The sequence below is a fragment of the Drepanopeziza brunnea genome (genome assembly GCF_022702325.1).
Source record: "Drepanopeziza brunnea f. sp. 'multigermtubi' strain 214-2 chromosome Unknown ctg4, whole genome shotgun sequence".
Lineage (NCBI taxonomy): Eukaryota > Fungi > Ascomycota > Leotiomycetes > Helotiales > Drepanopezizaceae > Drepanopeziza > Drepanopeziza brunnea.
Genome location: NW_027094067.1, coordinates 1,834,325 through 1,861,840, shown reverse-complemented (window position 1 = coordinate 1,861,840; position 27,516 = coordinate 1,834,325). Strand labels below are relative to the sequence as shown.

The 27,516-nt window shown below is 50.6% G+C and overlaps 9 protein-coding genes across 9 annotated transcripts; 7 read left to right on the top strand and 2 right to left on the bottom strand.

Annotated features, from left to right (window-relative positions):
- Nucleotides 1-375: 375 nt before the first annotated feature.
- Nucleotides 376-1,662, top strand: L3040_003313 (uncharacterized protein; the record flags this gene model as incomplete). The annotated part of the gene is made up of 1 exon (XM_007293669.1): nucleotides 376-1,662. One exon carries the CDS (start codon nucleotides 376-378, stop codon nucleotides 1,660-1,662), a length of 1,287 nt encoding a protein of 428 aa, XP_007293731.1.
- A 1,797-nt stretch (nucleotides 1,663-3,459) lies between these two features.
- On the top strand, nucleotides 3,460-4,791 carry L3040_003312 (uncharacterized protein; the record flags this gene model as incomplete). Its single annotated transcript, XM_007293670.1, has 1 exon — nucleotides 3,460-4,791. One exon carries the CDS (start codon nucleotides 3,460-3,462, stop codon nucleotides 4,789-4,791), a length of 1,332 nt encoding a protein of 443 aa, XP_007293732.1.
- A 462-nt stretch (nucleotides 4,792-5,253) lies between these two features.
- Nucleotides 5,254-5,958, bottom strand: L3040_003311 (uncharacterized protein; the record flags this gene model as incomplete). The annotated part of the gene is made up of 2 exons (XM_007293671.1): nucleotides 5,254-5,806; nucleotides 5,864-5,958. The coding sequence occupies 2 exons, from the start codon at nucleotides 5,956-5,958 to the stop codon at nucleotides 5,254-5,256; spliced, it is 648 nt and encodes a 215-aa protein (XP_007293733.1).
- Nucleotides 5,959-6,254: 296 nt separating this feature from the next.
- On the top strand, nucleotides 6,255-7,913 carry L3040_003310 (uncharacterized protein; the record flags this gene model as incomplete). Its single annotated transcript, XM_007293672.1, has 1 exon — nucleotides 6,255-7,913. The coding sequence occupies one exon, from the start codon at nucleotides 6,255-6,257 to the stop codon at nucleotides 7,911-7,913; it is 1,659 nt and encodes a 552-aa protein (XP_007293734.1).
- Nucleotides 7,914-10,419: 2,506 nt separating this feature from the next.
- Nucleotides 10,420-13,334, top strand: L3040_003309 (uncharacterized protein; the record flags this gene model as incomplete). The annotated part of the gene is made up of 8 exons (XM_007293673.1): nucleotides 10,420-11,372; nucleotides 11,424-11,585; nucleotides 11,639-11,708; nucleotides 11,758-11,893; nucleotides 11,943-12,061; nucleotides 12,109-12,192; nucleotides 12,239-12,458; nucleotides 12,508-13,334. 8 exons carry the CDS (start codon nucleotides 10,420-10,422, stop codon nucleotides 13,332-13,334), a joined length of 2,571 nt encoding a protein of 856 aa, XP_007293735.1.
- A 459-nt stretch (nucleotides 13,335-13,793) lies between these two features.
- L3040_003308 (uncharacterized protein) lies at nucleotides 13,794-16,216 on the top strand (the record flags this gene model as incomplete). The annotated part of the gene is made up of 6 exons (XM_066154419.1): nucleotides 13,794-14,305; nucleotides 14,362-14,929; nucleotides 15,280-15,374; nucleotides 15,451-15,628; nucleotides 15,678-15,761; nucleotides 15,809-16,216. 6 exons carry the CDS (start codon nucleotides 13,794-13,796, stop codon nucleotides 16,214-16,216), a joined length of 1,845 nt encoding a protein of 614 aa, XP_066012382.1.
- A 620-nt stretch (nucleotides 16,217-16,836) lies between these two features.
- On the bottom strand, nucleotides 16,837-19,666 carry L3040_003307 (uncharacterized protein; the record flags this gene model as incomplete). Its single annotated transcript, XM_066154417.1, has 7 exons — nucleotides 16,837-17,607; nucleotides 17,675-17,824; nucleotides 17,881-18,549; nucleotides 18,601-18,696; nucleotides 18,745-19,324; nucleotides 19,378-19,444; nucleotides 19,504-19,666. 7 exons carry the CDS (start codon nucleotides 19,664-19,666, stop codon nucleotides 16,837-16,839), a joined length of 2,496 nt encoding a protein of 831 aa, XP_066012381.1.
- A 952-nt stretch (nucleotides 19,667-20,618) lies between these two features.
- Nucleotides 20,619-21,995, top strand: L3040_003306 (uncharacterized protein; the record flags this gene model as incomplete). The annotated part of the gene is made up of 3 exons (XM_066154416.1): nucleotides 20,619-21,366; nucleotides 21,431-21,449; nucleotides 21,506-21,995. 3 exons carry the CDS (start codon nucleotides 20,619-20,621, stop codon nucleotides 21,993-21,995), a joined length of 1,257 nt encoding a protein of 418 aa, XP_066012380.1.
- Nucleotides 21,996-23,910: 1,915 nt separating this feature from the next.
- L3040_003305 (uncharacterized protein) lies at nucleotides 23,911-25,693 on the top strand (the record flags this gene model as incomplete). Its single annotated transcript, XM_066154415.1, has 6 exons — nucleotides 23,911-23,923; nucleotides 24,041-24,205; nucleotides 24,592-24,953; nucleotides 25,010-25,171; nucleotides 25,317-25,482; nucleotides 25,557-25,693. The coding sequence occupies 6 exons, from the start codon at nucleotides 23,911-23,913 to the stop codon at nucleotides 25,691-25,693; spliced, it is 1,005 nt and encodes a 334-aa protein (XP_066012379.1).
- Nucleotides 25,694-27,516: the final 1,823 nt, after the last annotated feature.

Sequence of the window (27,516 nt, the reverse complement as noted above, 5' to 3'; positions counted from 1 at the left end):
CCACCACCCCTGCGGACAAACTGTCCCGAACTTCAGCGGCAACCTCGATATCGACACGTCTCGTCTTCCATTCGAGATTGGCCTTGTGGGTAACGGTACCATTCTTCTCCTCTTTGCAAACTCTCCCTCCCTCTTTAATTCAATCTACTTCGTCCCTAGGTAGACAAACTTCCACCAAGGAGCATCCCGGTAATCTCCTCCTATCCTACCACAATTTTCTTTTACTCAACATTCTGTCAACATAGTAAGACGTCCAGCTCCCTGCTTGGACAACCAATTCAACTGTGGACGGCAATCCCCCCCCAACTACCTTCGGAATCACTCGGTGAGCTCTATACACGCGTCCGGCTCCAGACAATCCCACCGATCCTCACTATGCCTACTGCAACAACTTTTGGTGGTTGGGCGGTGGTTTTTGCCGTCGCTGGTGGCTATTACTGGGTAACCAAACAACGCAAGCAGAAGACTCTCCGCAAACAAACCACCAAGGCCGAGCCACGAAAGGATACCAAGTCGAAGAAGAACAAGAAAGATGGTACTCTGAGTGGCGGAGACGATGGGAAACCAACTCAGAAGAGAAAGGCCCAACCAATCAAGCCGGCTCAGGAGGAGCCACTGGTCAGTGCCCCTGCTTCCGCAAAGAAGGAACGCAGTGAGAAGGATGAGGATAGAAAGTTTGCTCAGCAAATGGCAAACGCAAAGCGTGGTGTTGTTGATGCTCCCAAGTCTCAAAATTCGGCTCGCACCAAGTCCGTCAAGCAGACCAAGGCCCAAGAAAAGGGAGCCATGGAGCTTCCTTCCGACAACGGCACTTCGACCGCCGGAGGTGATGCTGACGACGACGAGTCTCCGATCGATTCTCCAGAAATGGCTGCCGCTAATGCACCTGCTGTCAATGGCGATGTCTCTGATATGCTCGAGAAGTCTGCCGCCGGCCCGTCAGTCTTGAAGATCACAGCCCCGACCAAGCCCGCTCCACTAAAGAAGGCGAAGGCACCATCTGCTGAAGTCAAGGAAACCAAGAAGCAGCGACAAAATAGACAGAAGGCCGAAGAGAAGAAGCTCGCCCTGGCAGAGGAGGAGAAGATCCGGAAGATCCAACTTGAAAATCACCGTCGTGTTGTCCGAGAGGCCGAGGGTCGTGCTGCAAAGGACGGATCTGCTTTCATGGCTTCCCAGGCACCTCCCTCGTCGGCATGGACTGCTGCCCCTGCTGTTCAGGCCACCAATGGAACGCCCAGTAAGGTCGAGAACCTTGACACCTACGATGCACCTAGCGGCCACGTTACTGCAAAGCCGGTTGAGGAGATCTACTCAGAGAGTGAGATCGCTGGTAGTAAATTGGCAGATGAGCTGTCCAAGATTCCGGAGGAGGAGCAGATTCGGGTTGCGACCGAGGATTCGGGCTTGTGGGAGCAGGTCAAGACCTCAAAGAAGAAGAAGTCCAAGGCGGCCTTTAATGGCGAGCAAAACGAGACCAAGGCCGTCAAGCAGGATACCGCCTCCAGCTCCAACGACGACTCTGGGGACTATGGCGTCCCCGCCGTCATCCAGCCCACCGGCCCAGGCCAGAAGTGGTCTCAGAATGTCACTTACGTTGAGAAGGGCAAGGTGCATGAGCACGAGGAGGAGATCCAAGATTCAGAATGGGAGGTCGCGTAGGGTGCCACAAGAGCTTCGAGCCCGCAGGGCAGGGTACGGCAAGGTTGCCCGTCTCTCTGTCGACGCTGGGAAGCCCGCTTCATCTACTTAACAGCACCGCACAGCACTGCACTCCAGCCCTATCCTTACATGTTGATACGATATTTGGCGTCACGATCGGATCCCTAGGTGCTCAGATCCTGCCTTTCATCGTTTCACGGCAGCTTTTTCCTTTTAGTTGTACATCTTGGCGATCTTGCATACTGGCTCTTGGGTTTTAGGGGCATCTCGCATAGGCCACGTGTATTTCAGAAATCTTCTGCTCTTTGATGGCAAGGCGTTTGTGGTCACTGGTCTGAACTTCTAGAAGGGGCTTCCCAAAACTGCCACGATCTGAGCTTTTTACGTTCCGAGATGGTTGTCTCGAGCCAAATCTTGTACATCAGACAGACCCTAGGCATCAAGCTAGGGCCGGGACTCGCAGAACACATCAAAATATACTCGCCTGTGCCTCTTTGAGTAGCTGTAGTATCCATCTATCTATCTATATATACACCCCTTGTGATTGTGATGTGCAGCTGTACTGACTATGAACACCCTCAAGTACGGCCTGCCTCTCTGGGCCCTTCTTCAGATAATGGAGAGGAACCCCACCCCCGCCTAAGACAGGTAAGCCATGATCACTGATGATCCACACCAGCTTGCATCGAGCATGGATGGACGCTGCTCTGCATCAACTTCAAGTAGGCCGGGAACGGCGGCAAGCTGGATAAACAGCAGTGTCATCGACCACATACTACGTACATATACCGGTACTTACAATGGCTCTTGCGGATTAAGTTAAGGTTGGGGTTGTGGCACAGCCGACGTTCGAGTTGGGAAAAGACTCTTTAGAAAACCATCGCAAACTGAGGTGGAGAGACTGAGTTTGGTTAAAATGCTTCTCTTCGCAGCACTGTCCCGCAGCTCCGCTACTAAGTACGGAGGCTTACTTGGTACTGTAGTACTACCGTACCGTACTACTTCTCCTATGATCGTCGTACATTCCTTGTCCTAGCCGGAGTGGAGCGGTGAACCCTGAAACAAAAGTACGAACATCCTTCAGGAGCATTGCGGAGTAAGTGACATTACGAAAATACTATATATACATAAGTATATATATTACATATATATACCTTTATATATATATACATATGATCTCTCTTACCACTTTCCCCCTCTCCCCCCCCCTCCCCAACCTCGACGGTCTCACTGCGTATTGAATACCCATAGAGTCGACGGCATTACTATTAACATCTTTTTCTAGCCATACATCAGGGACATCTCCCATTGTCTATCTTTCAACAGGAGTCGCTACTCTGGTAGTAAATATCAATACGGAACATCAACTGTCAAGTTTCAATTCCAACACGAGACAACTAACAAAGACGTTCAACCCCGAATCCTGCCACCGACCTTCAAATTCCCGATATATTCTTCGGCCCCTATTGCATTGTGCCACATCATCGCAGATCCACTTCGCAGTACTAACGAATCAGTAACTCCAACCGTGGGATTTCGCGATCGCTGTCGCCCGAAGCAGACAGCGAAATCATCTCAAATTCTTGGATCACCCCGGGTCGTAAGACAAGCAAAGGGAATCCCGAGCAGTTCACGGTCACGGATTGTCACCGCCTGTCGAAACACCCGCCCGTAACGGCACATTGTCGACGACTCGCGAACAGTCGACATAGACCCTCCTCATGCATTCATAACCTCAGGAGGCCGTTGAGCACCCACCGAATCACCTTCACACTTTGTTTCCTCGTCCAATTCAACATGTCGCTCGATGTCGCAATCCAATCCGTCGCATTCTACATTCTCTCCTGCGGTACCTGTGCTAAGATTAGCCATCGACGGAAAGCGAAACAACAAGCAAGGCGCGAGCGGGCAGAGAAACATCAACTGGAGATGGAGCAGCCCGGGCTATACCGGCACCCGTCGCCGTTCTCTACGAATCCCTACTGGACCGAGGAGATTATGATGGGGCCTGGTCCGCCTCGGAAAAAAGGGGGAAGCAAGAACGGAAGTCAACGAGCTCTAAACACCGCGGGAGCTGGAAGCAGTTATGCTGGAAGTACTGCGATGTGCTCCGAGACACCGAGTAGTCCTACGGCATTTACAGAGGGCTCACGAATATCAGGGGATGGCTGGAACCGGACACGATATCAGAGAGAGGATGAGGCGCTATGGGGCCATGACATACCGGGGCCGGGGCAGAGGATAATGGATGCAATCGCGAAAGCAGGTTCGTCAGCCGGCCGTTTATTAGAGGGGCGTTTAAGTAAAAGTGGTCTTTCGAGGGAAGAAGAGAGCCCGAATCCATATACAATGGCTAGGAACCCACCGGTCAACGAGCTACACCCGCCTGTAGTCAGTACGGCGCCCGCCAGCAAGGACGAAACGAGATGGATGTTACAACCACCGCCCGCGGCGAAGGTTATGGAAGGCAAAGAGAGGGTTATAAACCGAGCTGGAAGTAACGGCAGTAGTAGAAGAGGTAATGATGACCAGCCTTTGAGCCGTCGGGTCACAGAACGACTAGTTGATGCAAAGTTAAAACGAGGCGAGCTACCGTACGCGGAAGCTCGTTCGAGAGCCGAGTCGAGATCCAAACCACAGAACCCTAGGCAGGTCAGGGCATCACCGCCCGGAAGGAGTAGGAGTATCTCTCTAGAATCTTCAGAATCGTCTGACGCTGTCACGAAGAAGAGGAGAGCAAAACCAGCACCCATCTCGGTTTCGTCTCCCAAGCAGAGCTCTCGAGACGTAATCGAGCATGTCCCTGTGCCCTCGGCACCTCCCCAGGTGTCGATGCCGGAAATGAGAGAAACATCAGCGAGACCAGCACTCACAACCATCATGAGCTCTTTGACCATGGCTCAGGGTCCTAGGCAACAAGACGACGTGCTACCGCTCCGGGAGCTGTCCCCCCCCGCCATTAACTCCAGAGCGCCATCATCATCACAACTGCTTTCGATTTCGGCCAGTGCAAACGCCATGCCCGTATCGATTCCAAAAGCAGGAGTCAAAATCGCCGATGCCCTGCCACTTAGGCGTGCAACTTTCGAGGACACGGAGCCTGAAAACTTGATCCCCAATCAGGCATGAGCGACAGGCACTCACAAAATTTTGTTTTCCTATTTCGTCAGTCTTTCTGTGTCTTGTTCTTAGCGTAGGGGGTTAGGGTTCCTGGGGCATAGCATTGGTGGCGTCTGGGTATCATGCCTTGTCGTTGGCGTAGGTGCAGGTTGAGTTTTACGTGGATTGGGTCAGCTCTTTGATGCATATAGCATTCCGGGCTCTTTAGACGAAAATGAATGGAACGAATGGGTTTGAGTGCAGGAGATTGCAGTAGCAAAATAGTACAATTTGAGAATGAAGAGAGGAGAAGATAACAAAGTTCCAGATCTGAATTTGAAATTTGGTTATGTGTTGTCTTTTTTTTTCGCTTCCGTACAAGACTACAAGTTTTCATTTCCTGGTATCTATCAAACGCCGCGCCCATGCTTGGTTTGCCCCTCCGGCCTGCCCCATCCCCTTGAACTAGAAACCGCATTCTTTTCAAAAATCTCACAGATGCATTCCCCCTTCACCATCTCCCTCCTCAGCCAGAGCCCCCATCCTCTCCTCCATAGCCCTCCGCAGCGCCTCGTCATCTAGCCTCCCACCAGCAGCAGCACTGCCCGTCCCATTAACTCCGTTCGTCACTCTCCCAGCACTTGCGTCTCCATCCCCAGCTCCTGTACCATTCTCGGCATCACCATCCATCTCAACCTCCCCATTCACGATCCGTCCAGTCTGAAATGTCCCATCTGTCCACGCACTACTCCTCCCCTCCCCTCCCGTCCCATTAACCGCTCTCTCCCTATCCCCACCCCCCTCTCCCTCGCGCTCCGGCTTCAGCCCCTCCGCATCCTGAAACTCAGCCCAACTACAACCTCTCCCCTCGACCTCCGCCCTCAAAAGCGCAATCCGCTCCGTCTGCCGCGCGATCACTACCTCGTTCTCCCGTATCGCATCCGCGCAGTCCGGGTCTGGGACGCCGTGCGTGGAGGCGTCGGCGCCGGTTGCAAAAGGGAGGAGCTGCTCATTGGAGTAGTCGAGGTGGGCTATGGAATTGCGGCTGCGTAGGGGCGTCAGTGTTCATGGGTTATGTGTGTGTGGGATTGTCTGGACGTACAGTTCCACTGCTTTGAGGTGGAGGGTTGAGAGTGGGAGATCACAAAGGGCGGAAGCGAAACGAGCGGCCGATATAGGCGCTGCTTCTGAGGACATTCTTTTGTTTGTTTGCGTTGTTTCTTGGGTTGGGTTTCTGAGATGTTGTAGGAGAAGAGGGAGTCGAGGACGCTGTATGAGGAAATTTGGGAAAGTGTTGCACAGCAGTGAGGGGAGACGCGACCGACCTCGCGGGATCGAAGCGTCATGGTGGTCTGTGCATTTCTAAACCTGAACGTGCATGCAGGTGTTCGGTATACGAGGGCACTGTAACAAAATCCTCGACTCCGGCCTCGACCTAAGGGTGCACTTCAATTGGATGTATCATGCCTGATGCGATGAGTTAGAGGAGGAAAATGAACAGCCTATGGCCAGCAGCTCCACGGTTCTCGTGCTTGAATCCCAGGACCCTTTTGCAATCATGCAGTAAAACAGACAGCCTCGCGGCGAGGCTCGCACAACGCTTTATCCGGCCATACTCGGTATCCTCGTTTCCAATTCATCGGAAAGATGTTGTGTCAATAGGCCAGCCGGTCAGGATATGGAAATATTCGAGTGCGAAATGCAAGCTCTCGGCGGGCATCAGGACATTCGCCTCCCGCAGAATCATCAGGAAATTCGAGGATCTGCCCGAGGATTATCGGGATGAGGAAGGGCTTGATTACAGAAGAACTCCTCTAACGAAGGAAGAGACCATTTCTATCTTTGGAAAGATCATCGATGCCAACACTGCAAACCGCATGCTACGGGTGCTGCACGGCCGGAGGGTAGCAGGGACATTGGGAGATCCACAGGTGGTGAAGTATACTGCCTACGAGGCGGAAGCTCGCCGTCTCGGATTGGCCTGGCTGAGGAAGAACGTGTCTGTGGACGAGATTGAGTGTGCGGGTCAGAGGGCCGAGAAGGAGTTGGCCGAGATGGAAGCGGAGATAGTTTCTGATGCTGAGAGGATTGGACTCTATAAGCCGAATTCGGGGACACGAGATAATGTCTATGGAGACAGTGTTTTTGACCGGGTACGTAAGCACAAAGAGAAGAAGCTTGATGAGAAAGAGGCGGAGGAAAAAAAGAAGATGAGCCAAGCGGACGAGATCAGACAGAATACCGGGACTTTGCAGAAGACCCAGCCAAGGTCTCGAGTCGAGCTACGAAGACCAGGCGAGAACCCACGATTGAAGTACTATCTTGAAAGAGCCAAGGTATTGCCAGAAAAGCCTCCGGATATGAGTATTTTCCAGCGACTCTGGCCTTCAGGCCTCCTGACCCTCGCCGTCATTCTAGGATCCTCCCTCTTCGCCTACGTCTACACGCCCCCCAGAGCCGAATGGCGCATGTGGCCCGACATGCCACCTTCGGCCGCAACGATCATCGCCATCATTCTCGCCAACGCCATCGTTCTCGGCGCCTGGCATTTCCCGCCTGCCTTCCGCGGCCTCAACAAGTTCTTCATCATGGTTCCCGGATATCCGCGAGCAATCGCCTTGATCGGCGCCATCTTCTCGCACCAAACAGTAACCCATTTCGCCTCAAACATGATCTTCCTGTGGATCTTCGGGACTCGTCTCCACGACGAAATTGGTCGCGGCAACTTCCTCGCCGTGTATTTAATATGTGGCGTTTTCGGCGGCTTCATCTCACTTTCGTCATGGGTAATTCGCAACAACTTCGCTTCCTCGTCTGTTGGAGCCTCATGCGCTGTCGCCGGAGTCATGGCTACGTATCTGCTGTCTGACAGCAAAGAGAAGATGAAACTCTTTGGTGTCTTTCCCCCTGAAAACTGGCCGTCGATCTCGTCGCTAGCGCTCTTGTGCTTGATGATTGGTACTGATGTCCTGTTTTTGTGGAAGAAGCAAAACGTCGTCTCGATAGATCACTGGGGGCATCTTGGGGGGTATGCGGCGGGTATTACGGCGGCGGGGTTGTTCAGGTTTGCGGCTGAGCAAAAGCAGAGGAGGGAGATGGAGAAGAGGAAAGGGTTGGTAGTAGATGAGACGAGTTCGCAGGGGAAGGCTTAGGTTGGGCAGATAGGTGTGTCTTGTATGTGAAATAAATATAAGATCTCTCTTTTATTGTAATAATGGATGGTATCACTCTTTTTCGGGTCCTGCTTGCACTTATCTACCATTGTTTACTTTCGCAAGGCCTGCTTCTAAGCGAGGTCGGCTGGATTCCCAGAATGGTTCTTTTCAGCTTCTTTGACGCCTCACGTCTCTCGGCTCTTGTGAGCGAAAATGTCGATATCTGCGAGAATCAGTGCTGAGCGAGTCGAAGTTAGACCCTCGAGTCAGGATTTGACTTTGACTTTGAACACGAAGTCGTACTTAGCACTCGGAGTCAGACTCGAACAGACTTGAATACCGTAGGTCATTCAGAATAGGTGGCCTGAAGATAACACATGCTGTAGCTGATGTTTTATCGTTGTGGTACCTACTGTAAGTACGGTACGAAGAAAAAGCTTCCCCCAAAGTTTGGCGCGGCGTGCACGCGTCGGTCGGTTATCGCACTTCGGAAAGCATCTGAGCAGAGAATAATTACGGAGTGCCTACCGCTGGACTTATAGTACTGCCGGTACGTACGTACTGTACCGGTAGTAGGTGAGAAAAGCCCGGGAGGGGTACGGGAAATCAGCATCATGCCGACCAGGTGCCGGTGCTACGTACGGAGAGAGTTTTTGTTGGTTGACGAACTCTAAGTATATTTGAGGTGGCAGCTGGAGTGCCGGTACCGGTATCTCAGGGGGTCGTGAGGAGTTGTACTACTACTACCGTACTACTACAGTAAGTAGTACAGTAGTACCGTCGAGAAAGGTCAAACTCTCGGCTCAGGTACCGTAGTCGCAGGTCCGTGTGCGCGGAATGGGATGCCTACTCCGTATCGAGATTCGGCTGACGAGGTTGTCTCCAACTTCCACCACTTCCACTTCCTACTTAGCGCTGGGGTTATTCTGCAGAAGCAGGGATTCAGGGTAGGGCGCACGCTGTGGACATGGCTTACAGTACGGAGGTGCCGGGGGTAGATTATGGCAGACCGCCGTCGGCAGAATCATCGGCAGAAAAAAATCAAGAGGGGCTCTCTTCCATCCTGAAATTTACTATGGTAATACACCTAATATTTAGTGAACTTCGCTTTCGAACTCGTCCAAAGATCAGCAATAGTCATTGTTGTTATCTTGGATTGAGCGTATTTCTTATATAAATTTTGGACGCGATTGATGCGGGGGGAACTCTTGTCGCTGAAGGCCATCTGCCATAATTTACCCCCAGGCACCTCCGTACTGTAAGTGCAGTACGTAACAGACGAGGTCTGATCCCTGGCGGCCCTCCGCAAGTTCCGGGGCCACGGGACCTCGCTTCGCCCCGGTCGTAGTGCAAGGCTGCCTTCCGCATTCACGCTACATCAATTTCCCATACGGAAGAAATGCGCTTTAAAAGGATGTGAAGAAGGCGTAGCGCTTCAGCCCGGCCGCAAGCTAAACTTACCTACCCCGGAGCTTGCGGAGGGCCGTAAGTCTTCCGGACTTCGCGGTATATTATTCGTAGCTACTACTATATAATCCGTATTAATAGCTTCTTTTAGCGCGATGCAGCCAGCTATCTCTCGAGCATTTGTCTCTTTATTATTAACTAGCTACTCATCAAGTATTCGAAAGGAAAAGAGTCTATAATCGTAAGATATAACCGCAAAAAGTGGATTTCGATTGCAAGAGTGCAAATCTAGCCTATCAAACCGGCTAGATTCCTTATTTTCTTATTAATAAGCGATTAGTCAAGTTTTTGATGTTCTTCGATGGCCCAAGCTCAAATGGATGCACCCAATCAACGTCACGGCCTTTCGTCAGGTGACCGCATCTCTAACAGTTTACGGGATCCACATTCAGCTTACACAAAAACAACATTACAGTAAGTACAGTAGAGAAAAGAATCCTGGCACTGCCGCGTCTTGGCCTTGGCTTATCTTAGATCAGCAGAATATCTTGTTTTTGGTTTTTGGTGGATCCCGTCGTCCAAAGCTAGCTAGCTACATTAGCTAGCTACTACGTCGCAGGCGTAAGTATTACCCCTCGAGGGTAGGGAAAACAGGGGGTTTAAAGTGGAAACTAAACTTTTAAGGCACCCTCGAGGGGTAATACTTAGGCCTGTACCGTGGTAGCTACCTACTGTAAGGGTTCCCGATCGATGATGAAGGATACCTTATCCATCCGGACGTTAAGATGGCCCTTGCTTTGCCGCCTCTTCTCTGATCCCCAAATCGACATTGCTCGGCTGCACTGCGGCTGGCGTGCCCGACTCGACTACCTACCCGGTATTGACATTGTCGACTCGCGATTCGGAAACTCGACCCTGTCAACAAATTGCCAGGCTTAATCAAGGCTGACGAAACCAGCAACAATCGGCGCGTGCTGGCGGGCTCCGCTTTCAATCTTAAACAAAACTTTTGCCAATCTTTTTCAAGTTGCTACATCTTTAACTCGAATCTACACCCCATTATTTTCGGCGCGCTCTACATAACCAGTAGACAGTGATGGCATCGCATGACAAGGACGACGTCCTCCTCGGCGCGGACCATATCGAAACGCATGCCTCTGCAACCCGCCGGCGCCACGAAGAGTCTCAGCCCTTTCGCGCACATGCAGCTCCGCGACAACCAGTCGAGAGGAATGACAGCAAAGGCCTTGCCGACTTCCTCAACTCAACTCGAATGGAGCCTCCTCAGACTACAGGCTCTGGGGGATTGAAGTCGAAGCCTATTGTGATCCCCAGCAACGTTCATGATGGAGGAGACAAGACGACCACCGGCACACAGAACCCTGGCGCAGGAGGCAATAGTGCACAGTATACCCACGGCAGTTTGCAGGTCAAGTGTGGCCCCCTCCTTAATTACAGGCGCATGGAGAACGAGACCTGGTTCGGCAGTGTCTTGGTCGTTACGGAGGGGGGAGGCATGGCAGATGCTCCCGAGGTTCCTGAGTTAAAGCTGAGGGTTGCGCCTGCTGAGCGGAGAGGGCACATTGCTGGCGCGGATGTTGGGACGGATGAGATTCGTGAAGATACCTCGCACGGAACTGTAAACGGCGTTGACCACAGCAGCTTTCAGCAACCTCAAGCGCCACAGGCCAGTGCGCATAGTAACGGGGTCAGCGGAACCAATGGCAACGGGGTCTCCTCGAAGGATGTCAAGGTCAAGGGAACCAAGCTATACTCCGATTCCCGCAACACCTTTTGGCGATTTGACTTGGAAGTGCCCATGCAGCAGGAAGAGCTGAAAATCGACTACGAGATTCCAAGTCTTCGTTTCGGATCAGAGGGTAAAAGGGACAAGCAGAGCTTCTTTATCCCGGCGATCCCAGAATCGATGAGAATCATGTTTCATTCTTGCAACGGCTTCAGTGTTGGTACGGATGAGGATGCGTACTCCGGTGCGTGCTTGTGGAACGATGTCCTGCGTGTTCACGCCCAGACCCCCTTCCATGTAATGTATGAGATCTGATCTGTGAGAATGATGCCGGCACCACTGACAGATGACAGGCTCGGTGGGGGTGATCAAATCTACAATGATGGTATCCGTGTCAGTGGACCTCTCAGAGAGTGGACGGATATTAGCACTCCTCACAAGAGAGAGAAGTACCCATTCCCGGAGTCTCTGAGGAAGCGATGTGACGATTACTATGTCAACAACTATATAAAATGGTAATTTTAATTTTGCAAACAAGAAATCTAAGGACCAAGCTTAAATTTGATAGGTATTCCATGGAACCTTTCGCAGGTGCCAATGGCCAGATTCCTCAACTCAATCTATGGGACGATCACGATGTGAGTGTGCTCTTCTGTACTTCGAAATATCAGCTGACTTTCGTTGTAGATAATCGATGGTTTCGGCTCTTACACAGACCATTTCATGTGCTGTCCGGTGTTCAGAGGGATTGGAGGAGTAGCGAACAAATATTACCTACTCTTCCAGCACCATCTCGCTCCCCCAGCTTCCACCTACACAACCGGTAAGAGAGCCAACGCTCCATGTGAATCTGTCTGCTAATAGCTATATAGACGCGCCCCAGACCACAGGACTCGATGCTGTAGGGCTCGACCCAAGACAGCTTGAGAATACATATGTTCTAGATGAGAAAACCATCGACTCAAGCTATATCATCGGAGCAAAGCCGGGTGTCAGTAAACGAAGGAAATCTTGTTGAACCTGGGCTAACTGGAACAGCCATATGTGGTAGAACACTCCAGAAGCATATATGCCAGGCTCGGAGCCAGAATAGCTTTCTTTGGGATCGACGCCAGAACCGAAGTCAGTATACGCCATTGTCGTGGTATTATCCCGCTAACACATTCAGCGAACTCGGAAGCAGGTCAACTATCCCGAGACGTACGATATCATCTTCAGCCGGTTGCAAAAGGAACTCAGCGCATCTAAATCGTCGTCAACTCCCATCCAGCATTTGGTAGTCCTGCTGGGAATTCCTATTGCCTATCCTCGTTTGACTTGGTTGGAAAACATCTTCTCGAGTCCCATCATTGCGCCTATCAAATTCCTTAACAAACGATTTGGTTTCGGTGAGTTGCTCTAGCTCCAAACCTGAAAATACGGCCTAACACGTCTTAGGTGGCAGCTTCTTCAACGCTTTCGATGGCAGTGTCGATTTGCTGGACGATCTCGACGACCACTACACGGCTCGTACCCACAAGAAGGAGCGACTGTTTCTAGTGCGCCAACTTCAAGCACTAGCCTCTGAATTCTCTGTTCGGATCACAATTCTCGGCGGTGACGTCCATCTGGCTGCCGTTGGAAGATTCTACTCGAATCCCAAGCTTGAAATTCCAGTCGCCAATGACTATCGATACATGGCTAACATCATCTCTTCTGCAATTGTCAACAAGCCACCCCCGCAGGCAGTAGCGAATCTCCTTGCTAGAAGAAACAAGCTCCATCATCTAGACCATGATACAGATGAGACTTTGATGAAGTTTTTTGACAAGGATCCCGGCGATGTCAGCAAAACTTCCAGCTCAAACAATGTTACGATGCCGAGTCGGAACTGGGCGGTCATCACCGAGAACTCTGGCGGAGCTACGCAGAACACTGGTGCTCATGGTAATGATTCTGCCAACGGAATAGCCGAAAGAGAAATCTCGTTGAAAGGGTCAGCTCCCAAGGCAAAAGACGGCCACTCCTGGCTTCACGAGGGCGAAGTAGATGCCGGAACTCTGCATAAAGCTGCTGACAGCTCGAAGCACGGCAAGGGTAGCGACGGCAGCCTTGACATCTGCATCAGAGTTGAGAAAGACCAGCACGATAAGGAGGGCCAGACTCAGTCATATGGCATGACTATTCCAAGCTTGAAATTTACTGAAGGGATTTCCGATCGTATTATGAGGAAAGCGCATGGAGTCGAAGGGAACGCTAAAGAACATACGCCGGGTCCTGCTTAGGTGGCAGTTGGATTATATGTGGACTGCTTGAATATGCAGGTGTAGTTAATACTGTCAATGATATCCCACTTGTACTAGTTATCAAATTAAACGAGAACATGAATAATGCTCATGATGAAGCAATCTTGAGAGCACCTGGTAAGTATTGGCCTTTCACGTGATCTACAAAGCTTAGCGTGACATCTTCGACTCCACCACTCCTTAGCTTGATTACCGACCGATCACCAACCACAAAACTGGTTAATATCAAGCCGAATTAGATGACTCTACGAAGTACGGAGAACCTTCTTCTTGCGTCTTTTAGTGCCCAGATCACGCTCATCTCTACTTACCTGACTCACTAGGCCTGTTATGGCTTAGTGGAGTTTCGAGGATCCATCAACGCGAGAACCTCATCGCGACGATTAAAGCAGCATCGACCGGAGTTCAAGAGCGGATGTTCCGTGCACAAGTCGCAAAATGGACTCGGAGCCTGATCCTCACCAGCATCTCTCCTCTGCCTACAGAGCACTGCAACCACAAGCTGCCCCGGGAATTCAGCACGGCCAGCCGCACCTAGGTCATCATACGTTGGATTCCCATGCCGGACTGCTCGACCTCAACGATAACGATGCCGTGTTCCGCCATGATCTCCAGCAACTGCAGGACAATACAGCCTTCCAAAACCCAAATCCTTTCGATCAAAATCATAGCCAGCGGGCTATACACGTACAGAACAATGACAGCCCACATTCCCCGCAGCATAACAATGGTGGACAGTTTGGTATCTTAACGGCAGGGCCAATTCAGCACAGCTCGATCCGTGGCTTGCAGCAGGAGGAAGATCTATTTGGAGGCCCGGCAGCAGATGGCTCAGATCAAAAGAGCAACGGACATCTCAGCACGAAAGCTGTCATCGACCCTCCCGATCTTGCCGAGTGGCGCCTGAAATTGTTCAACGTGGACGAGATGATCACTTTGAGTGAAGATGAGTACGGAAACATGTTCTGTCGAAATATACAACTACTGACTAACATGGCGTCTTTAGGTTCCAAACCTACTTCCCTCACGTCGATAACGTATACTCTCATCGTTCTACCCAACGCTATAAGCGGAAGCCATTTGTATCTCATTATTGGGACTGCCGATTAAAGGGTAGGCCACCGGGAACACCCAAGTCGAACGACCCAAATAAGAAGAAGCGTAAGCGAACAGCAAGAGAACGGGATCTTTGTGATGTGAAGATCAAGATCACCGAGTATTTTCCTGGAGCTATGTTGCGTGCAGATTTCGTGCCAGATGGAGGACCGATCTCTCAACCCGTAGATCCTTCGCAGAGCAACAACTTCTTTGCACCTGGTCAACCGGGAGCACCTATGCATCAATCACAGCAATTTGGCGTCTCCTTCGTCAATACTCCCTTGGGGGCAAATCATCCGGGCGCAACAGGTCAAAGATACTACACTATCCAGCGGGTCAACGGTAATGGTGGTAATGGCAAAGGTGATGGTGTCCCGGGTCCCCATAAGCATGGCTTGGAGGAGAGTGATCGGGTCAAGAAGAATAGTATACAGAGACTTACTATGAAACAAGACAAGCAAGAGAAGAAGACACAGGTACGTGAATTTTAACTCACTCACAAACCAAGCACGGGCCGGCTGCACTCCAGTCTTGGCAACAGTAGAGCAGCATGGGAAACTCTCAGCTGCAGAGGCCCGATGACGGTCCGCTCTGCGAGCTGGGGTCATGTTATCCATCATAAGCCAATTCTGGAAAACCCTTCTTTCCCTCCGAGAAATCAACAACTGCATCATGGTTCCCCTCTACGGGTGCTACCAAATGTCGTTTGTCTTAGGCCTGTGCAGCTTGTTTCCTAAGTCACAACCCATCTCCAAGCCGTCAAAGTTCAACACAAGAAGCAGTGAGCGTCCCTTTGAGTACAGTGGCTGATACGCCAGAACAACAGAAGACTTATCACAAGAAGGCAAGCGGTAATGCTTTAGCCACTGTCAGAAAGCATTCCAAAGACCATGAATTGAAGCTCTTTGGCAGCTGCTTTTGGTGAGTCCGGGTTGATGCTTCAAAGATACTTTGAGTAACGTCAGTAAATACCTGAAGCATACTGACTGTCTCCCAGCCCATTCGTACAACGTGTTTGGATTGCTATGGAGGCCAAAGGCTTGCAATACCAGTACATCGAGGTCGATCCTTATAAGAAGCCACAAAGTCTCTTGGAGGTCAACCCTCGAGGTCTTGTTCCGGGTATTCGACATGGCGAGTGGGGTTGCGGCGAGAGTAAAGTCTTGGTGGAATATGTATGTCATTCATCATAGTTTGGATGCACGTCAACTTACATATACATAGCTTGAGGATCTCGGCGCTGGTCAACCTCTTCTCCCTCAGGGCAACCCACAACTTAAAGCAACATGCCGATTGTGGGCCGACCATGTAACTATGTTTCCATTCAAATCAGAGACGGCCCTAATATATCCTAGATCGATCGAAATATCGTCCCAACCTTCTACCAACTCCTACAGGCCCAAGACTTCAACAAACAAGCCGAGTACACCAAAAAACTCAAGGACGAAATCGGTAAAATCGTAGACATGGCCGAGCCCCATGGCCCTTTCTTTCTCGGTAACCAGCTCTCCTACGTCGACATCCATTTCGCGCCCTGGATGATCCGTCTGGCTCGCGTTATGAAGCACTACCGTGCCTGGCCTGACCCATTACCTAACAGCAGATGGGGACGCTGGCTAGATGCCGTTGAGAACAACGAGCATGTCAAAAATACTACTAGTCTGGACGAGTTATACATCGATAGCTATGAGCGGTATGCGCAGAATCGCCCCAATACTTCGGAGTTGGCAGAAGCTATTAATGGGGGGTATGGACTGCCATGACAGGGGAGTAACGATGTTTGATGGGCTGGCGATACAGGACGGCTCTGTGACTGATACCATGGGCGGTATTTTTGAATCGGATGGCGTTCAGGGATCCCTCGGGATTTGCATTGCCCGCTTGTAAATATATGTAGGTAGTGCGTGTATGTTAACTGCGATGCTTAAGCATCTTCCAACTGATGATGATATTGCATGGCCCTCGCCATTAGTCCTCGCCTCTCTCTCTCTCTTTCTCTCTTAAAGTTCTGGTCAGATCATAGTAAGAAGCACTTTAAACATACGATTCAATGTCCATTGGTAAGCTAGCCAGAACAGAGTTTGATATTGTAATTGTGATCTCGGCATTCTCCGCGGTTTCCGCGCTGTGAGAGCGCAGAAAGCGCTTTTAGCACCGTGGGCTCTGCCGGCGCGTTTCCCAGCATCCTTACTTCACATCGAGTCCCCCAATCGCATGACCTAATTCCGTTCTCGTCATAACTGATAGATACTCTTGACGAAAAGAGGTATCCCATGACATCGCATCAAGTCTCGCTAAAAAATCGTCATCTACTTTATTCACACACCGGTAGCCTCAAGAAAGACGGCCGCTCTCCCAACGCTACAACTACGCACCAAGACCCTTAGTTGACGAAAAAGCCGTCCTCCTTGCCACCGCCACCCTGTCCGCTACCCTTGGCGCCACCCTGAAACACGGTTCCTTCAAATCTTGGGAGATCAAAGGTCCCTTCCGGGTCCCTACCCGTCGCCATGATGTACTCCTGCACCTTGGTAACTTGGTGTCTGATATCTCCCAGCAGGGCCGTCATATCCAAAGCCACCTGCGGGTTGTGCTTCGCACCGGCTTTGACAGCCGCTTCCATGACGTGGAATCTGCTCACGGAGTTGCGGAGCATCATGTCGAACGGCGTCGTGGTGCTGCCTTCCTCCTTGTAGCACTCGATGCTCATGCGATCCAGGCGTGGGCGACCGAACAGGAGGCCCTTGATCTCGTTCGAGTAGCCGTGGTAGTTGAAGTGGATGGGGCGATCGGGCGTGAACAGAGAGCTGAACTCGTCGTTTGTCAGGGAGTGCGGGTGTAGTGTCTCGTTTTCGAGGATCATGAGGTCCGTGACGTTGACGACGCGCACTCGCAGGGCGGGGCATTTCCGGCGCAAGATGGCGGCCGCGACGACGACTTCGAAGGTCAGCTCGGAGCCGATGCCGACGAGTGTCACGTCGGGGTTTAGACCGTCGTCTACGGAGGCGAATTTCCAGATCGAGGCCCCGGCTTGGCAGTGCGCGTCTGCTTCTTCTACGGAGAGAAAGACGGGCTGTGGTTGTTTGGAGCCGACCATGAGGTTAACGTAGTTCTTTGAGCGGAGGCAGTGGGCGACGGTGGAGAGGAAGGTGTTCTGTTTGGGTTTTGAGATCAGCTGGGGATTTTAAGCGAGGGGAGGAAAAGTTAAAGAGTGGACTTACAGCGTCGGGCGGGAAGTAGACGCGGGCTGCGCTGGCTTTGAGGTTCAATACGGCGCCGATGAAGGAAGGGTTTTGGTGGGAGAAGCCATTGTGTTCTTGGCGGGTCCAGGTGCTGGTTTCGATGTAGTTTATGGATGAGAGGTCGGAACGCTATTCTCCTTGTTAGCATGCGAATCTCATATCATGAACCGGAGGCTGTGACTCACCCACGTAGTTTCTCTGGCCATCTTGTTGAACTTGCAGTACTGCACCATCATGGTGTGGATTATACCGAGAAAAGACTCATATGATGGAAATATACCCGTGCGACCAGTAAGCGTGTATCCTTGCAGGAATCCTTGACAAGTGTGCTCGCTGAGAATCTCAATGACTCTGCCGCCCCGTGCGTTGGAGAACTCGTCCCATTGGAAATCGCGGCAAGTGTGGTTGAATACTGCATCAAGCTTGTTGGATACCAACTCGTCTGGGGAAAATATGCGGAGCGACTTGGGGTTGTCAACAAGAGCTTGGTCGATGAGGTCGCCAATAGCTTTCATGCAAGACTCCTCGCTTCCCTTCTCGACTCCGAACTTTTTCCAGTCTGGGACCTTCAATGGCTCGTGAGATTTGTATGTCTCAGCTCTCTGACCGAGTTTCTTTGAGGACTCGGCTGGAATGACGCTCTTGATAGAATCAGTGACATCGCCTGTCTCTGTGAAGAGCTTGGCTGGACCGTAGGACAGAAGCCACTTTTGGAGGTCGGCGAGCTGTCCCTTGTTGGTCTTTGCTGCCATGAGAGGGACTTGGTGGGAATGGAACGATCCTTCGACGAACTCGCCATCTACTTTCTTGGGTCCACTCCAGCCCTTGGGGGTCCTCATGATAATCACTGGCCACTCATGGAAAATGTCAGTCAGATTTCGAAAGGAAACAAGCTTGTTGCTTACGCGAGGCTTCATGATAGGTTTGCCTGACCGGGCAGCCTTTTGAATCTTGCGGATCTCGTCCAGAGCCCATTGGAAACTCGTAGCTAGATCACGGTCCTGATTGATATCAATATAAATCCGTGATTTATCTCCGACTTGACTCACGATATCTTCCAAATCTTCAACGAATCTGCATTGGTAACCGAGGCCTGTGAACAGTGTGACCATCTCCTTGTCGTCCATGCACCCGTAGATAGTTCTCTCTGAGATCTTGAAACCATTGACGTGAACAATAGGAATGACCGCACCAGACTCCGCAGGGTCAATGTATTTGGCCGCATGCCATGCGGTAGCTGTAGGTCCGGACTCGGCCTCTCCGTCACCAACAATGCAACCGACAATCAAATCAGGCTTGTCCATGACAGCCCCAAAAGCAACAGACAGCGCATATCCCAATTCGCCGCCTTCGTGTATTGCCCCTGGAGTCTCAGCATTGATGTGACTGGGAAATCCTCTGGGTGTGCTGAATCCCGTGATCAGGTTATGTAATCCTTGCTTGTTCTGGGCGTATTGTGGGTAGAATTTCTCTAAGCTACCTTCGAGCCAAAGGGAGGCTAGGATTGCGGGAGCTCCGTGTCCTGGGCCAACGACGTAGATACAGTCGAGGTCATTTTTGCGAGTGAGATAATTCAAGTGCGCGTAGACAAGAGTAAGACCCGGGCACGTTCCCCAATGTCCAAGTAATCTGCGATAGTCAGTTTCCGGGTATTTGCTGGGGGGAGGTGTGGAACTTCGTGCCTAGGCTTGATATCATCGTGAGTGAGATCACGTTCCATCAAGGAGTTATCACTCAAAAAGATCATTGCTGAGGAGTCAGTGAAGGTACTTGAAAACCATCAAGGTTCCATTGGAGCATGAACTTACCAGCTGCAATGTAGTTGCTGGCTCTGCGAAACTCTTCGAGACCTTTCAGATCTGCTTCACTCAGCTGCATCTTCTCCAACTGAACAGACAGCTTGAGGACATCTTCAGGAATCAAGGAGGCCAAAGCCTTGGGGTTTGGCCGATCGATCTCTTCTCCAGGCATATTGGTGGTTTGTCTGCAGTGACTTCGAGATAGGTTGATAGGATGGAATGTAGAGGCCGAGACTGGCGAGTGCAGAGAAAAGGTTGATGGTGAGAGGGATTATGAGTTGAGAGAATTCGAAGCTCTGAGTTTTGAGGTTTTCCAGGGTCCAGGGCTCCAGCTAGGAGAAGCAAGGCTAGCCTGCGTTGCGTCACTGGGACGGCGGCAAATTTCTCGGATTGGGAGGATCGAATCATGTACTGTATTATGCTGGCTGGTTCGGGAAATAATCGAGGCTTACTATAACTAGGAGGTAAGAGGGATAGCGAGTCATACAAATGGCTCGCTGACCTACGAACAAAGTTACCCACGGGAGTCTACAATTAACTACGTAGTATATGGTCTGGCCTTAGAGTTACCAAGGTTTCCAGAGGTTCCAACAATCCTATTGGCTTGTTGTGCTGACGAAGGGGGAGCTGGAGCATCTCCGAGATCCATCAACGAACGTCATATCGCTTCGATGCGGGTTTGTTTACATGTAGCAGGTAGTTAGTCATCTGCCTACCGCAAGCGCGGTCATTCGGCCTCGCCGACCTCGCGAATTCGATCGATCAGCCTTATCCATACCAGGAAATACCTACGGATTACGGAGTACGGAGTATAGGATACAGACTGAGAGTGGGATGAGAGTAAACATGGCGTGGTGAGGCTGAAGATGCTCGGATCCCTCCCGGCCTCCCGGCCTCCCGGCCTCCCGGCCCGTCGGCTTGATCCACTTCTAAACTCAACTCGGGATAAGCTACGTATCTCCCGGCTTGGAACGTCATATCATGATTTGGCGAGTGGATCGACAGTTGGAACGGGGCTGAGGACCAAAATTAACAAACAACATATTTTCATCCAAGCTCAAACTTCCAAGCTGAGCGAAAAACTTCCAGTATTTTCCGTTTGAAAGGCCACTCTACCTACCACCATGTCAAAAATAATCCTCTCCATCAACGCCGGCTCCAGCTCGGTCAAGATCTCTGTTTACACAGCGACATCAGGATCCGAGCCAAAGCAACTCGCAGAAACCCAAATCGATGGCCTTACTTCTCCCCCGCCGCAACTGAAATACACACGCGCCTCCAAATCCATCTGTAAAGATCAGAAATTAGAAGAGAAAATCACCACACAGAAAGATGCTTTCCAACACATGCTCAAGATGCTTATTGACGACTCCGAATTTCCAGACATCCAAAAGCAGGAGGACATTGCCATCGTCTGCCACCGCGTTGTGCACGGCGGCGACTTCGCAACTCCCCAGATCATCAACGAAGACACATACCATAAACTCGAAGCCCTAACTGATCTCGCGCCGCTGCATAATGCCCCAGCCTTGGAAATAGCGCAATACTGCATCAAGGGAATGCCCAAGACGAGGAATGTGGCCGTCTTCGACAGCGAGTTCCACCAGACTATGCCGGAGCATATCAGGACGTATCCGATCAACCAAGATATCGCGAAGAAGAACAAGTTGCGGAAGTATGGATTCCATGGGATTAGTTACTCGTTTATTACGAGGAGCGTGGCTGAGTTCTTGGGCAAGAAGGAAAGTGAGACGAGTTTGATTGTGTTACATCTGGGTAGTGGTGCCAGTGCGTGCGCGGTGAGGGGTGGGAAAAGTTGGGATACGAGTATGGGCCTGACGCCGCTGGCGGGCTTGCCAGGTGCAACGAGAAGTAAGTTTCTTTTTAATCAACCAACAAGTTAAAGGAAAGTAGGAGAAAAATCTGACATATCTAGGTGGAAGTGTGGATCCTAGGTCTGCTTCGTCTATCATCTTTCTGTTTGAGAGTTTCATGCTGACCTACCTCGTAGCCTCGTCTTCCACTATGCGTCAGATGTAGGAAGGATCTCTCCAAACTCAACCGCGGACCTGCACATCTCCCGCGCAGAAGAGATCTTGAATAAAGAATCTGGGTGGAAGTCGCTAACTGGCACCACGAGTTTCGGCACCATCGTCGCATCAGACGATCCCAAGATGAAACTCGCGTTCAACATCTTGCTTGACAGAATCATGAACTACATCGGTGGCTACTACGTGACCTTGCACGGAAAGGTTGACGCGTTGGTCTTTGCAGGTGGTATTGGCGAGAAAAGTGACTTTTTGAGGAGGAGAGTCGCGGAAGAGGCGGCGTGTTTAGGGTTTGAGATTGACAGAGAGAAGAATAGCAAGGTGATTGAGGATGTGGTGCAGGATGTTGGGAAGGAGGGCGCCAAGCACAAGCTGCTAGTTTGCCAGACTGACGAGCAGTTTGAGATGGCGAGGCTTTGCACTATGGATGATAAGTTATTTAAACTGATGTAGGCTGGAGCTGGCTCGAGAATCAAGAACTAATAATTCAGACCCGTAATTCGTTTTGGTCATGGTCCTCATGAACCATTCTGCCTGAACATGCGAAATCACCAGGAGACATTGATCATGGTACTTATAAGACTCAGATGCTAGTCAGTACTCCACATCAGATACACGACAAGATTTCTTCAAACTTTCAAGTCTACACCCTTAACTGACATCCAAGCCCTCCGGGGCCGCTAGGCGAGGAAAAATTTGGAGTTGGTTCTATAACCATACAAATATGTGTCTGGCACATACGACCATAGACTGAGGAGAATTGGGCATCCCGTTCGCTCTGCCATACACAAGCCTCAGATCGGCAGATTAGTAGTTGGGTGGGTGACCACCAGCGAATACCTGCTGTTGTATGTTACCGCCATTGTATTTCTTTTTTGGCTAATGCTGCAAACAATATGTATATAGGTACGTACTTAGCTAGGTAGGCAAGAACAAAACGAACGAGGGTCTTGGCGTTCCTTATAAAGCCCGGTTCAGATCCGAGAGATGCAGTTGATACCTAGTTAATATTCTGTCCCTTCTTTGCACATCGAAGCCCTTTGTAAGTGTGGGTAAGGCTAATATCTTACTATTACTCCGAGACCTAATGAAAATTCAAGACCCGAGAAGAGGGTGTAATATTGTAGCAAAAACATGTAGTGAAATTAAGAGAAAGCCCTACCTAATTGTCGGGAAAAAGAACGCTATATTCAGCCCTTCAAAAGCATATGGACCTTGGGCAGTTGTACTACGAGACACGCCTGCAAAAGCTGGAAGAGCCGTGTAAGGAGCGCGTGGAAATGTGGAAATGGCTCTTGGGGTCCTCGATCACGATTTGGACTACCTGATAAAAATTAGACTCATTTCAACCAAGTAGCCTACACAAGTGGGTATAGTGACACATATCTGAAAGAGAAGGACCTCCTGTTCGAAGTGATCGGCGTGCTCATTGGACTCTGAAACCTGGGTTACTGCTGTGGTGTGTCTTTCTTTTTGATAGAATCTTGGCAATCCGGGTAGGTTTTGCAGAAACTTCTCTTCTTGGAGTCTGGATGATGAAATTCGGAGGAAATTCATCCTGCTTCATCGCAAGGTCAAGCCGACGATAAGTGACATCGGAGGTAAGCTACACAGTCGTTTGAGAAAGTGGGGTGGGGATGGGCTATTAATTCCCTTCTAATCTCAGCGAGGGTCGAAAACGTATTTTACCCTCTTCACTTCAAAACATCAACATATCCACAAGCCCAAGCTTCAAGAAGAGCGAGTTGGAAATCTCAATATTAAGTTATGCAGCAGTCGAAAGTTGGGATCAAAATTGATCTGACAGTGGGGAAGTAGATACTATTCACAAGTGATGTTGACGACCTCTAACTTGTTATTTGCAGCTCCTTACTTGATGACCCCCGAGTGTCAAATTCTCAACTGCTCATGCTATGCTGCGACGCTACCTCGTTTAACCGAATATTGACATCCCCGATGCAGCCACTTCCAATCCACTAAGCACCGTGCCACTCCCCCACCCCGGCAAGCTTACATATCGTCAGAGCTGAACCTCATTTAATCTTGAACTTGATTTCTGTCCGATGGCGAGATTAAGTATATTTCATACTCGCTTTCAAAGTCATAATAATGAATTACTCGGATAGCTTTCGGCGCAGTGCATCCAGCAGACGTCACAGTCAGCGTGCTGAAGACAACCATGGCAGTGGGCCTTCTCTTCATCTCCTTATCGGAGGCCCTCCCCGACTAGAAAAGGTGCCCCCTAGAAGAAGAGACAGAGATGACGAAGATCCGAGTTATCAGCCAGGCCCAAGTCCAGCGCCTCCGCGGAGAGAAAACGTTTCTCGCCCAGAGATTATAGAAGAGCACGAGACTGTAGCCTTTCAAGATGCAGGTCCAAGGTGGGCAAAACGAACCTCATCGTAGTCTAATTCACATCGTTCCAAGGCATCCGGGTCTCATCCTTCTCCCAAATTTTGATTTCCGACCAGGCAGTTACTGACTCCCAGATCCAACAGCGCGCCTCGGCCTCCAGATCGACGAGCACGGGTTGAAGACGAACCCGCAAGCTTGCACACTGGCCCAGATCCAAATCCACGTTCTTCAAGAACGGATAGGCAAAGTCATGCTTTCGAGCCGGCGGCTCCAGTACCAGAGAGATCCGACGAGGAAGATTGGTACACGTATGAAATTCGTCGTCACCCATCACGAGAAAACATACCTGTTTCCATTCTTCGAGAGCACATTCAACTACCATATGGCACGCCACCAAGACGCTCACCTTCTGGAGCATATAAACCTCCCCCACTAGGAAAACCCCGCCCTCTACCGCTCAATCCGATGCCAGTTTTGCACGGACCCGAGTTTAGTATTCATCGCAACCGTCCACGCTCTCATGAGGTACCTCCACTTCCACCACCACTTCAGCCACCGCCTCCTCTCCCTTACGGCTCGCATGTGAATACTAACGAAGGGCGTCCAAATCGCCGCTCGTTTTCACGGGCCCATCTCCTCCCGCCTGCACCGCCCACTGTTCCCCCAGGCTTCGTGACGCCGTCTCCGTACCTAGTCTCATCCTACCAATATCCTCAGGACCCGGGCTCCGGCCATGGACATGCAGGCGGTGGGAGTGGAGGCGGTGGTAATCGTCACGATCTTGCAACACTCGCCGAGCAGCCCAATCCCAAAGCAAACGAGAAAGTTCGGAACAGTATTGTACTTTGCGTCTACCGGCATAGCCAAAAGGCCTTCGACTACCGCTTCGTACAGCTGCGGTCTTCTACGGGCCACCGGCTAGATAGGGGAGGACAGCACTACACGACAGACTTGCATGTCTTCCAAAAAATGCGCAGGACGTATGAGAAGGAACTACGGGGAAGTATCAGGCGCTTCTTGAGCTTCAAAGTCTTATCCACCGTTCGGCTTCTCCAGGTAAGAGCCAAGCCCCGATTCTGGCCTAAAAGTATCAAATGTTGAAGTTCTGATAGTATGGCGACGGCATGTTCTTCAGACCGGACCAGGAAGACGACATATTCTCTTCTAAATTCATGCGCATCTGGCAAAATCCAAGAGAAGAGCTGGACGGTGCCATAGATATTTACGAGTGGAACCGGTGGTTGCTAAGGCAGAAAGCTCTCGCCGAAGGATTGGTAAGTACAGTTGTTGTGACATCTGTTGCCTTTCATGGGCTGTCTCGGCAGCATTCTCTAGCCTGTGTCCCAAGACATCTCTCTTCCCTCTGAGAACGGAAACATTCACAATTAGTCATGCTTACTTAAAGCTTCGTACGACAAGGACATGGCCATTGAGCTGATTGAGGACTATGTCCCAGACCGTATTGTGCTCTTCGCGGGCATGTGGCTTATTGGGATCGCAGGTCTGACGGCAGGGTGGCTAATCAAGGGCGGAGATCCAGGATTGGTCGCGACGGTCATGAGCTTTGTGCTGACTTTCATTGCTGGTGAGTTTTGGGGGGTTTGAATTTTTGATCTTGGGCCATATTCCATCCAACAAGCCAGGGCTGACGTGCAGAAGCTGTGGTTGCATTGACGAGTGTCTGGGATTGGTTTGATGGCGACCGCTCAAGAGAGATTCAGCGACGTGCTGTGGTAGTGATACAAAACCCTGAAGAGCGCAAGTATACGAAAGTGGCACCTCAATCACAGAAGTGAGAAGGCCAGCGAAACAAGATCAGCATTTTCATCGGCAGAGCTCACAAGCGCATGGGCTGTGAATAATCAGTATATTGCGTAAAAAGGGCTAGAGGCCACTTACTTGGTGGTCTCGGGCATTTGCGGCGATGTGTATCTTGCAATGCATTACCAAACTTATCTTTCAAAGTAGCTGTTGAATGCTCTCGGTCAAGTCCATCGGAATTTCATACTCTAAATAACTTTATAAAAGATAGACTCGTTAGTTTTATGATATTCCAAACAAAGACGTTGAACCACGTAACAGCCGTTCTAGCTGCTCTCGATTGAATACGAGCAGGCACTAGACGAATGTTCTTCAAAGCTGCTTCGGCCTTCTCTGATCAATCCGCAAGCCGACAAATATCCACTAAGGCTTGAACAGCTATTCAGGTTATTATCAAATTTCGCTAGTGCAGGTCAACATGGGCACGATAGCCGTGTTAATGATAAACAGAGCCCAGTCACTCGCTAAGCTAGGCCTCGACAGCCTAGAAATGGAAACTGGCCACATCAAACGCCACCATTCAAGGAAAAGTAGCGGCTACTCGAAAAGGACAAAGATTTCGGGAATTCTTTCTTCAAAGTTGGCACCATTCGATGAGAGTTGGAAAAGGTGGAAGGGGCCGATTGATTCAGGCTGCATCCGGTTCATCGGAAAGTTCTTCTAACGGTTGACGCTGGCGTTTGGAGAAGCGACCAAGTGGCGACGTGAGGAAGCGCTGCCACATCCTTGGCTTGTGAAGAGACGAGAGAGTGGAGATGCGGAGTGGTCTGCAGACTCAAGTATCTGGGCATCTGTTGGGCTATGGGATGGGAGAGGGAGAGCCTCCCACTGTGTATGTACTAGTATGTACATCCTATACAGTCGCCGCTTCCTGATCGATCTCCACAGTGGGCTTTGACAACCGCACAAGTGGACAGGATCGTTTTCATTTTTGCTACGCTCTCCGGCTGTTTTTGGATGTGTTTTTGCAAGACCACTTCCAAAAATCGGATAGTGCGAGGATCCCCTCTCGACTCAGAGCCAGCCTCCCGAGATACCATAGTCCCGTGCTAGAAGCAGTATGTCGTGCTCTTTCCCTGTCATCATTCCGGGGGATCGAAAATCGTATACAGTCAGTCTCTCGCCGTAATGGCTACTGCCCCCCGAAATGCTCCACCCTGATTGAGGAATTTGGAGTCAGAAATTTCTGTGAAGTAGCTATGATGCAGTAAGCGATCCTGGCCTACTTAATTGCGTATCCAGCGCAATGTTTATGTCCAAACCGGTGACAAGATACATGAGTGAAGAATTCAAAAAGTAAGGCTCGGGGCGGATTCGAGACACTCCTGGTACCTCACGTCCTGTAGTTAGTAGTACCTAGCTGCATCCTGGTAGGATGTTTTCCGGTCGCCCGCTAACAAGACGTCCGAGGATATGCTTTCTGACCGGTCTTGCAAAGTAGGCTGCCATCTCTTGACGAGGTCCGCTCTTACGTACATCTCGCCTCGGACAAGACTTCTGTCGGGCTCCTACCTGCTCGAGGCAGAGCGAAGGTCCCGCAAGTACGACTTCCTTACTGTACTAATTTCGCATTCGCATTTTGAGAACCCCCACGGGGATTCCTACTAGCCTAGCAAACAACCTTATTTCGAAACCCGCAAGGAAGGGAGGAGGTGGTGGATCCACCACGAAACGCCCCGGCTCTCTCCTCTGTTTAACTTTGACGCGCACAGGGGAAACTAGTAGCTACTAAGCATAGAGGGAGCGGTATTCAGCTTTGGGTGAATGTTGCGAAAGAAATTAATAGTCAGTGCGCTCG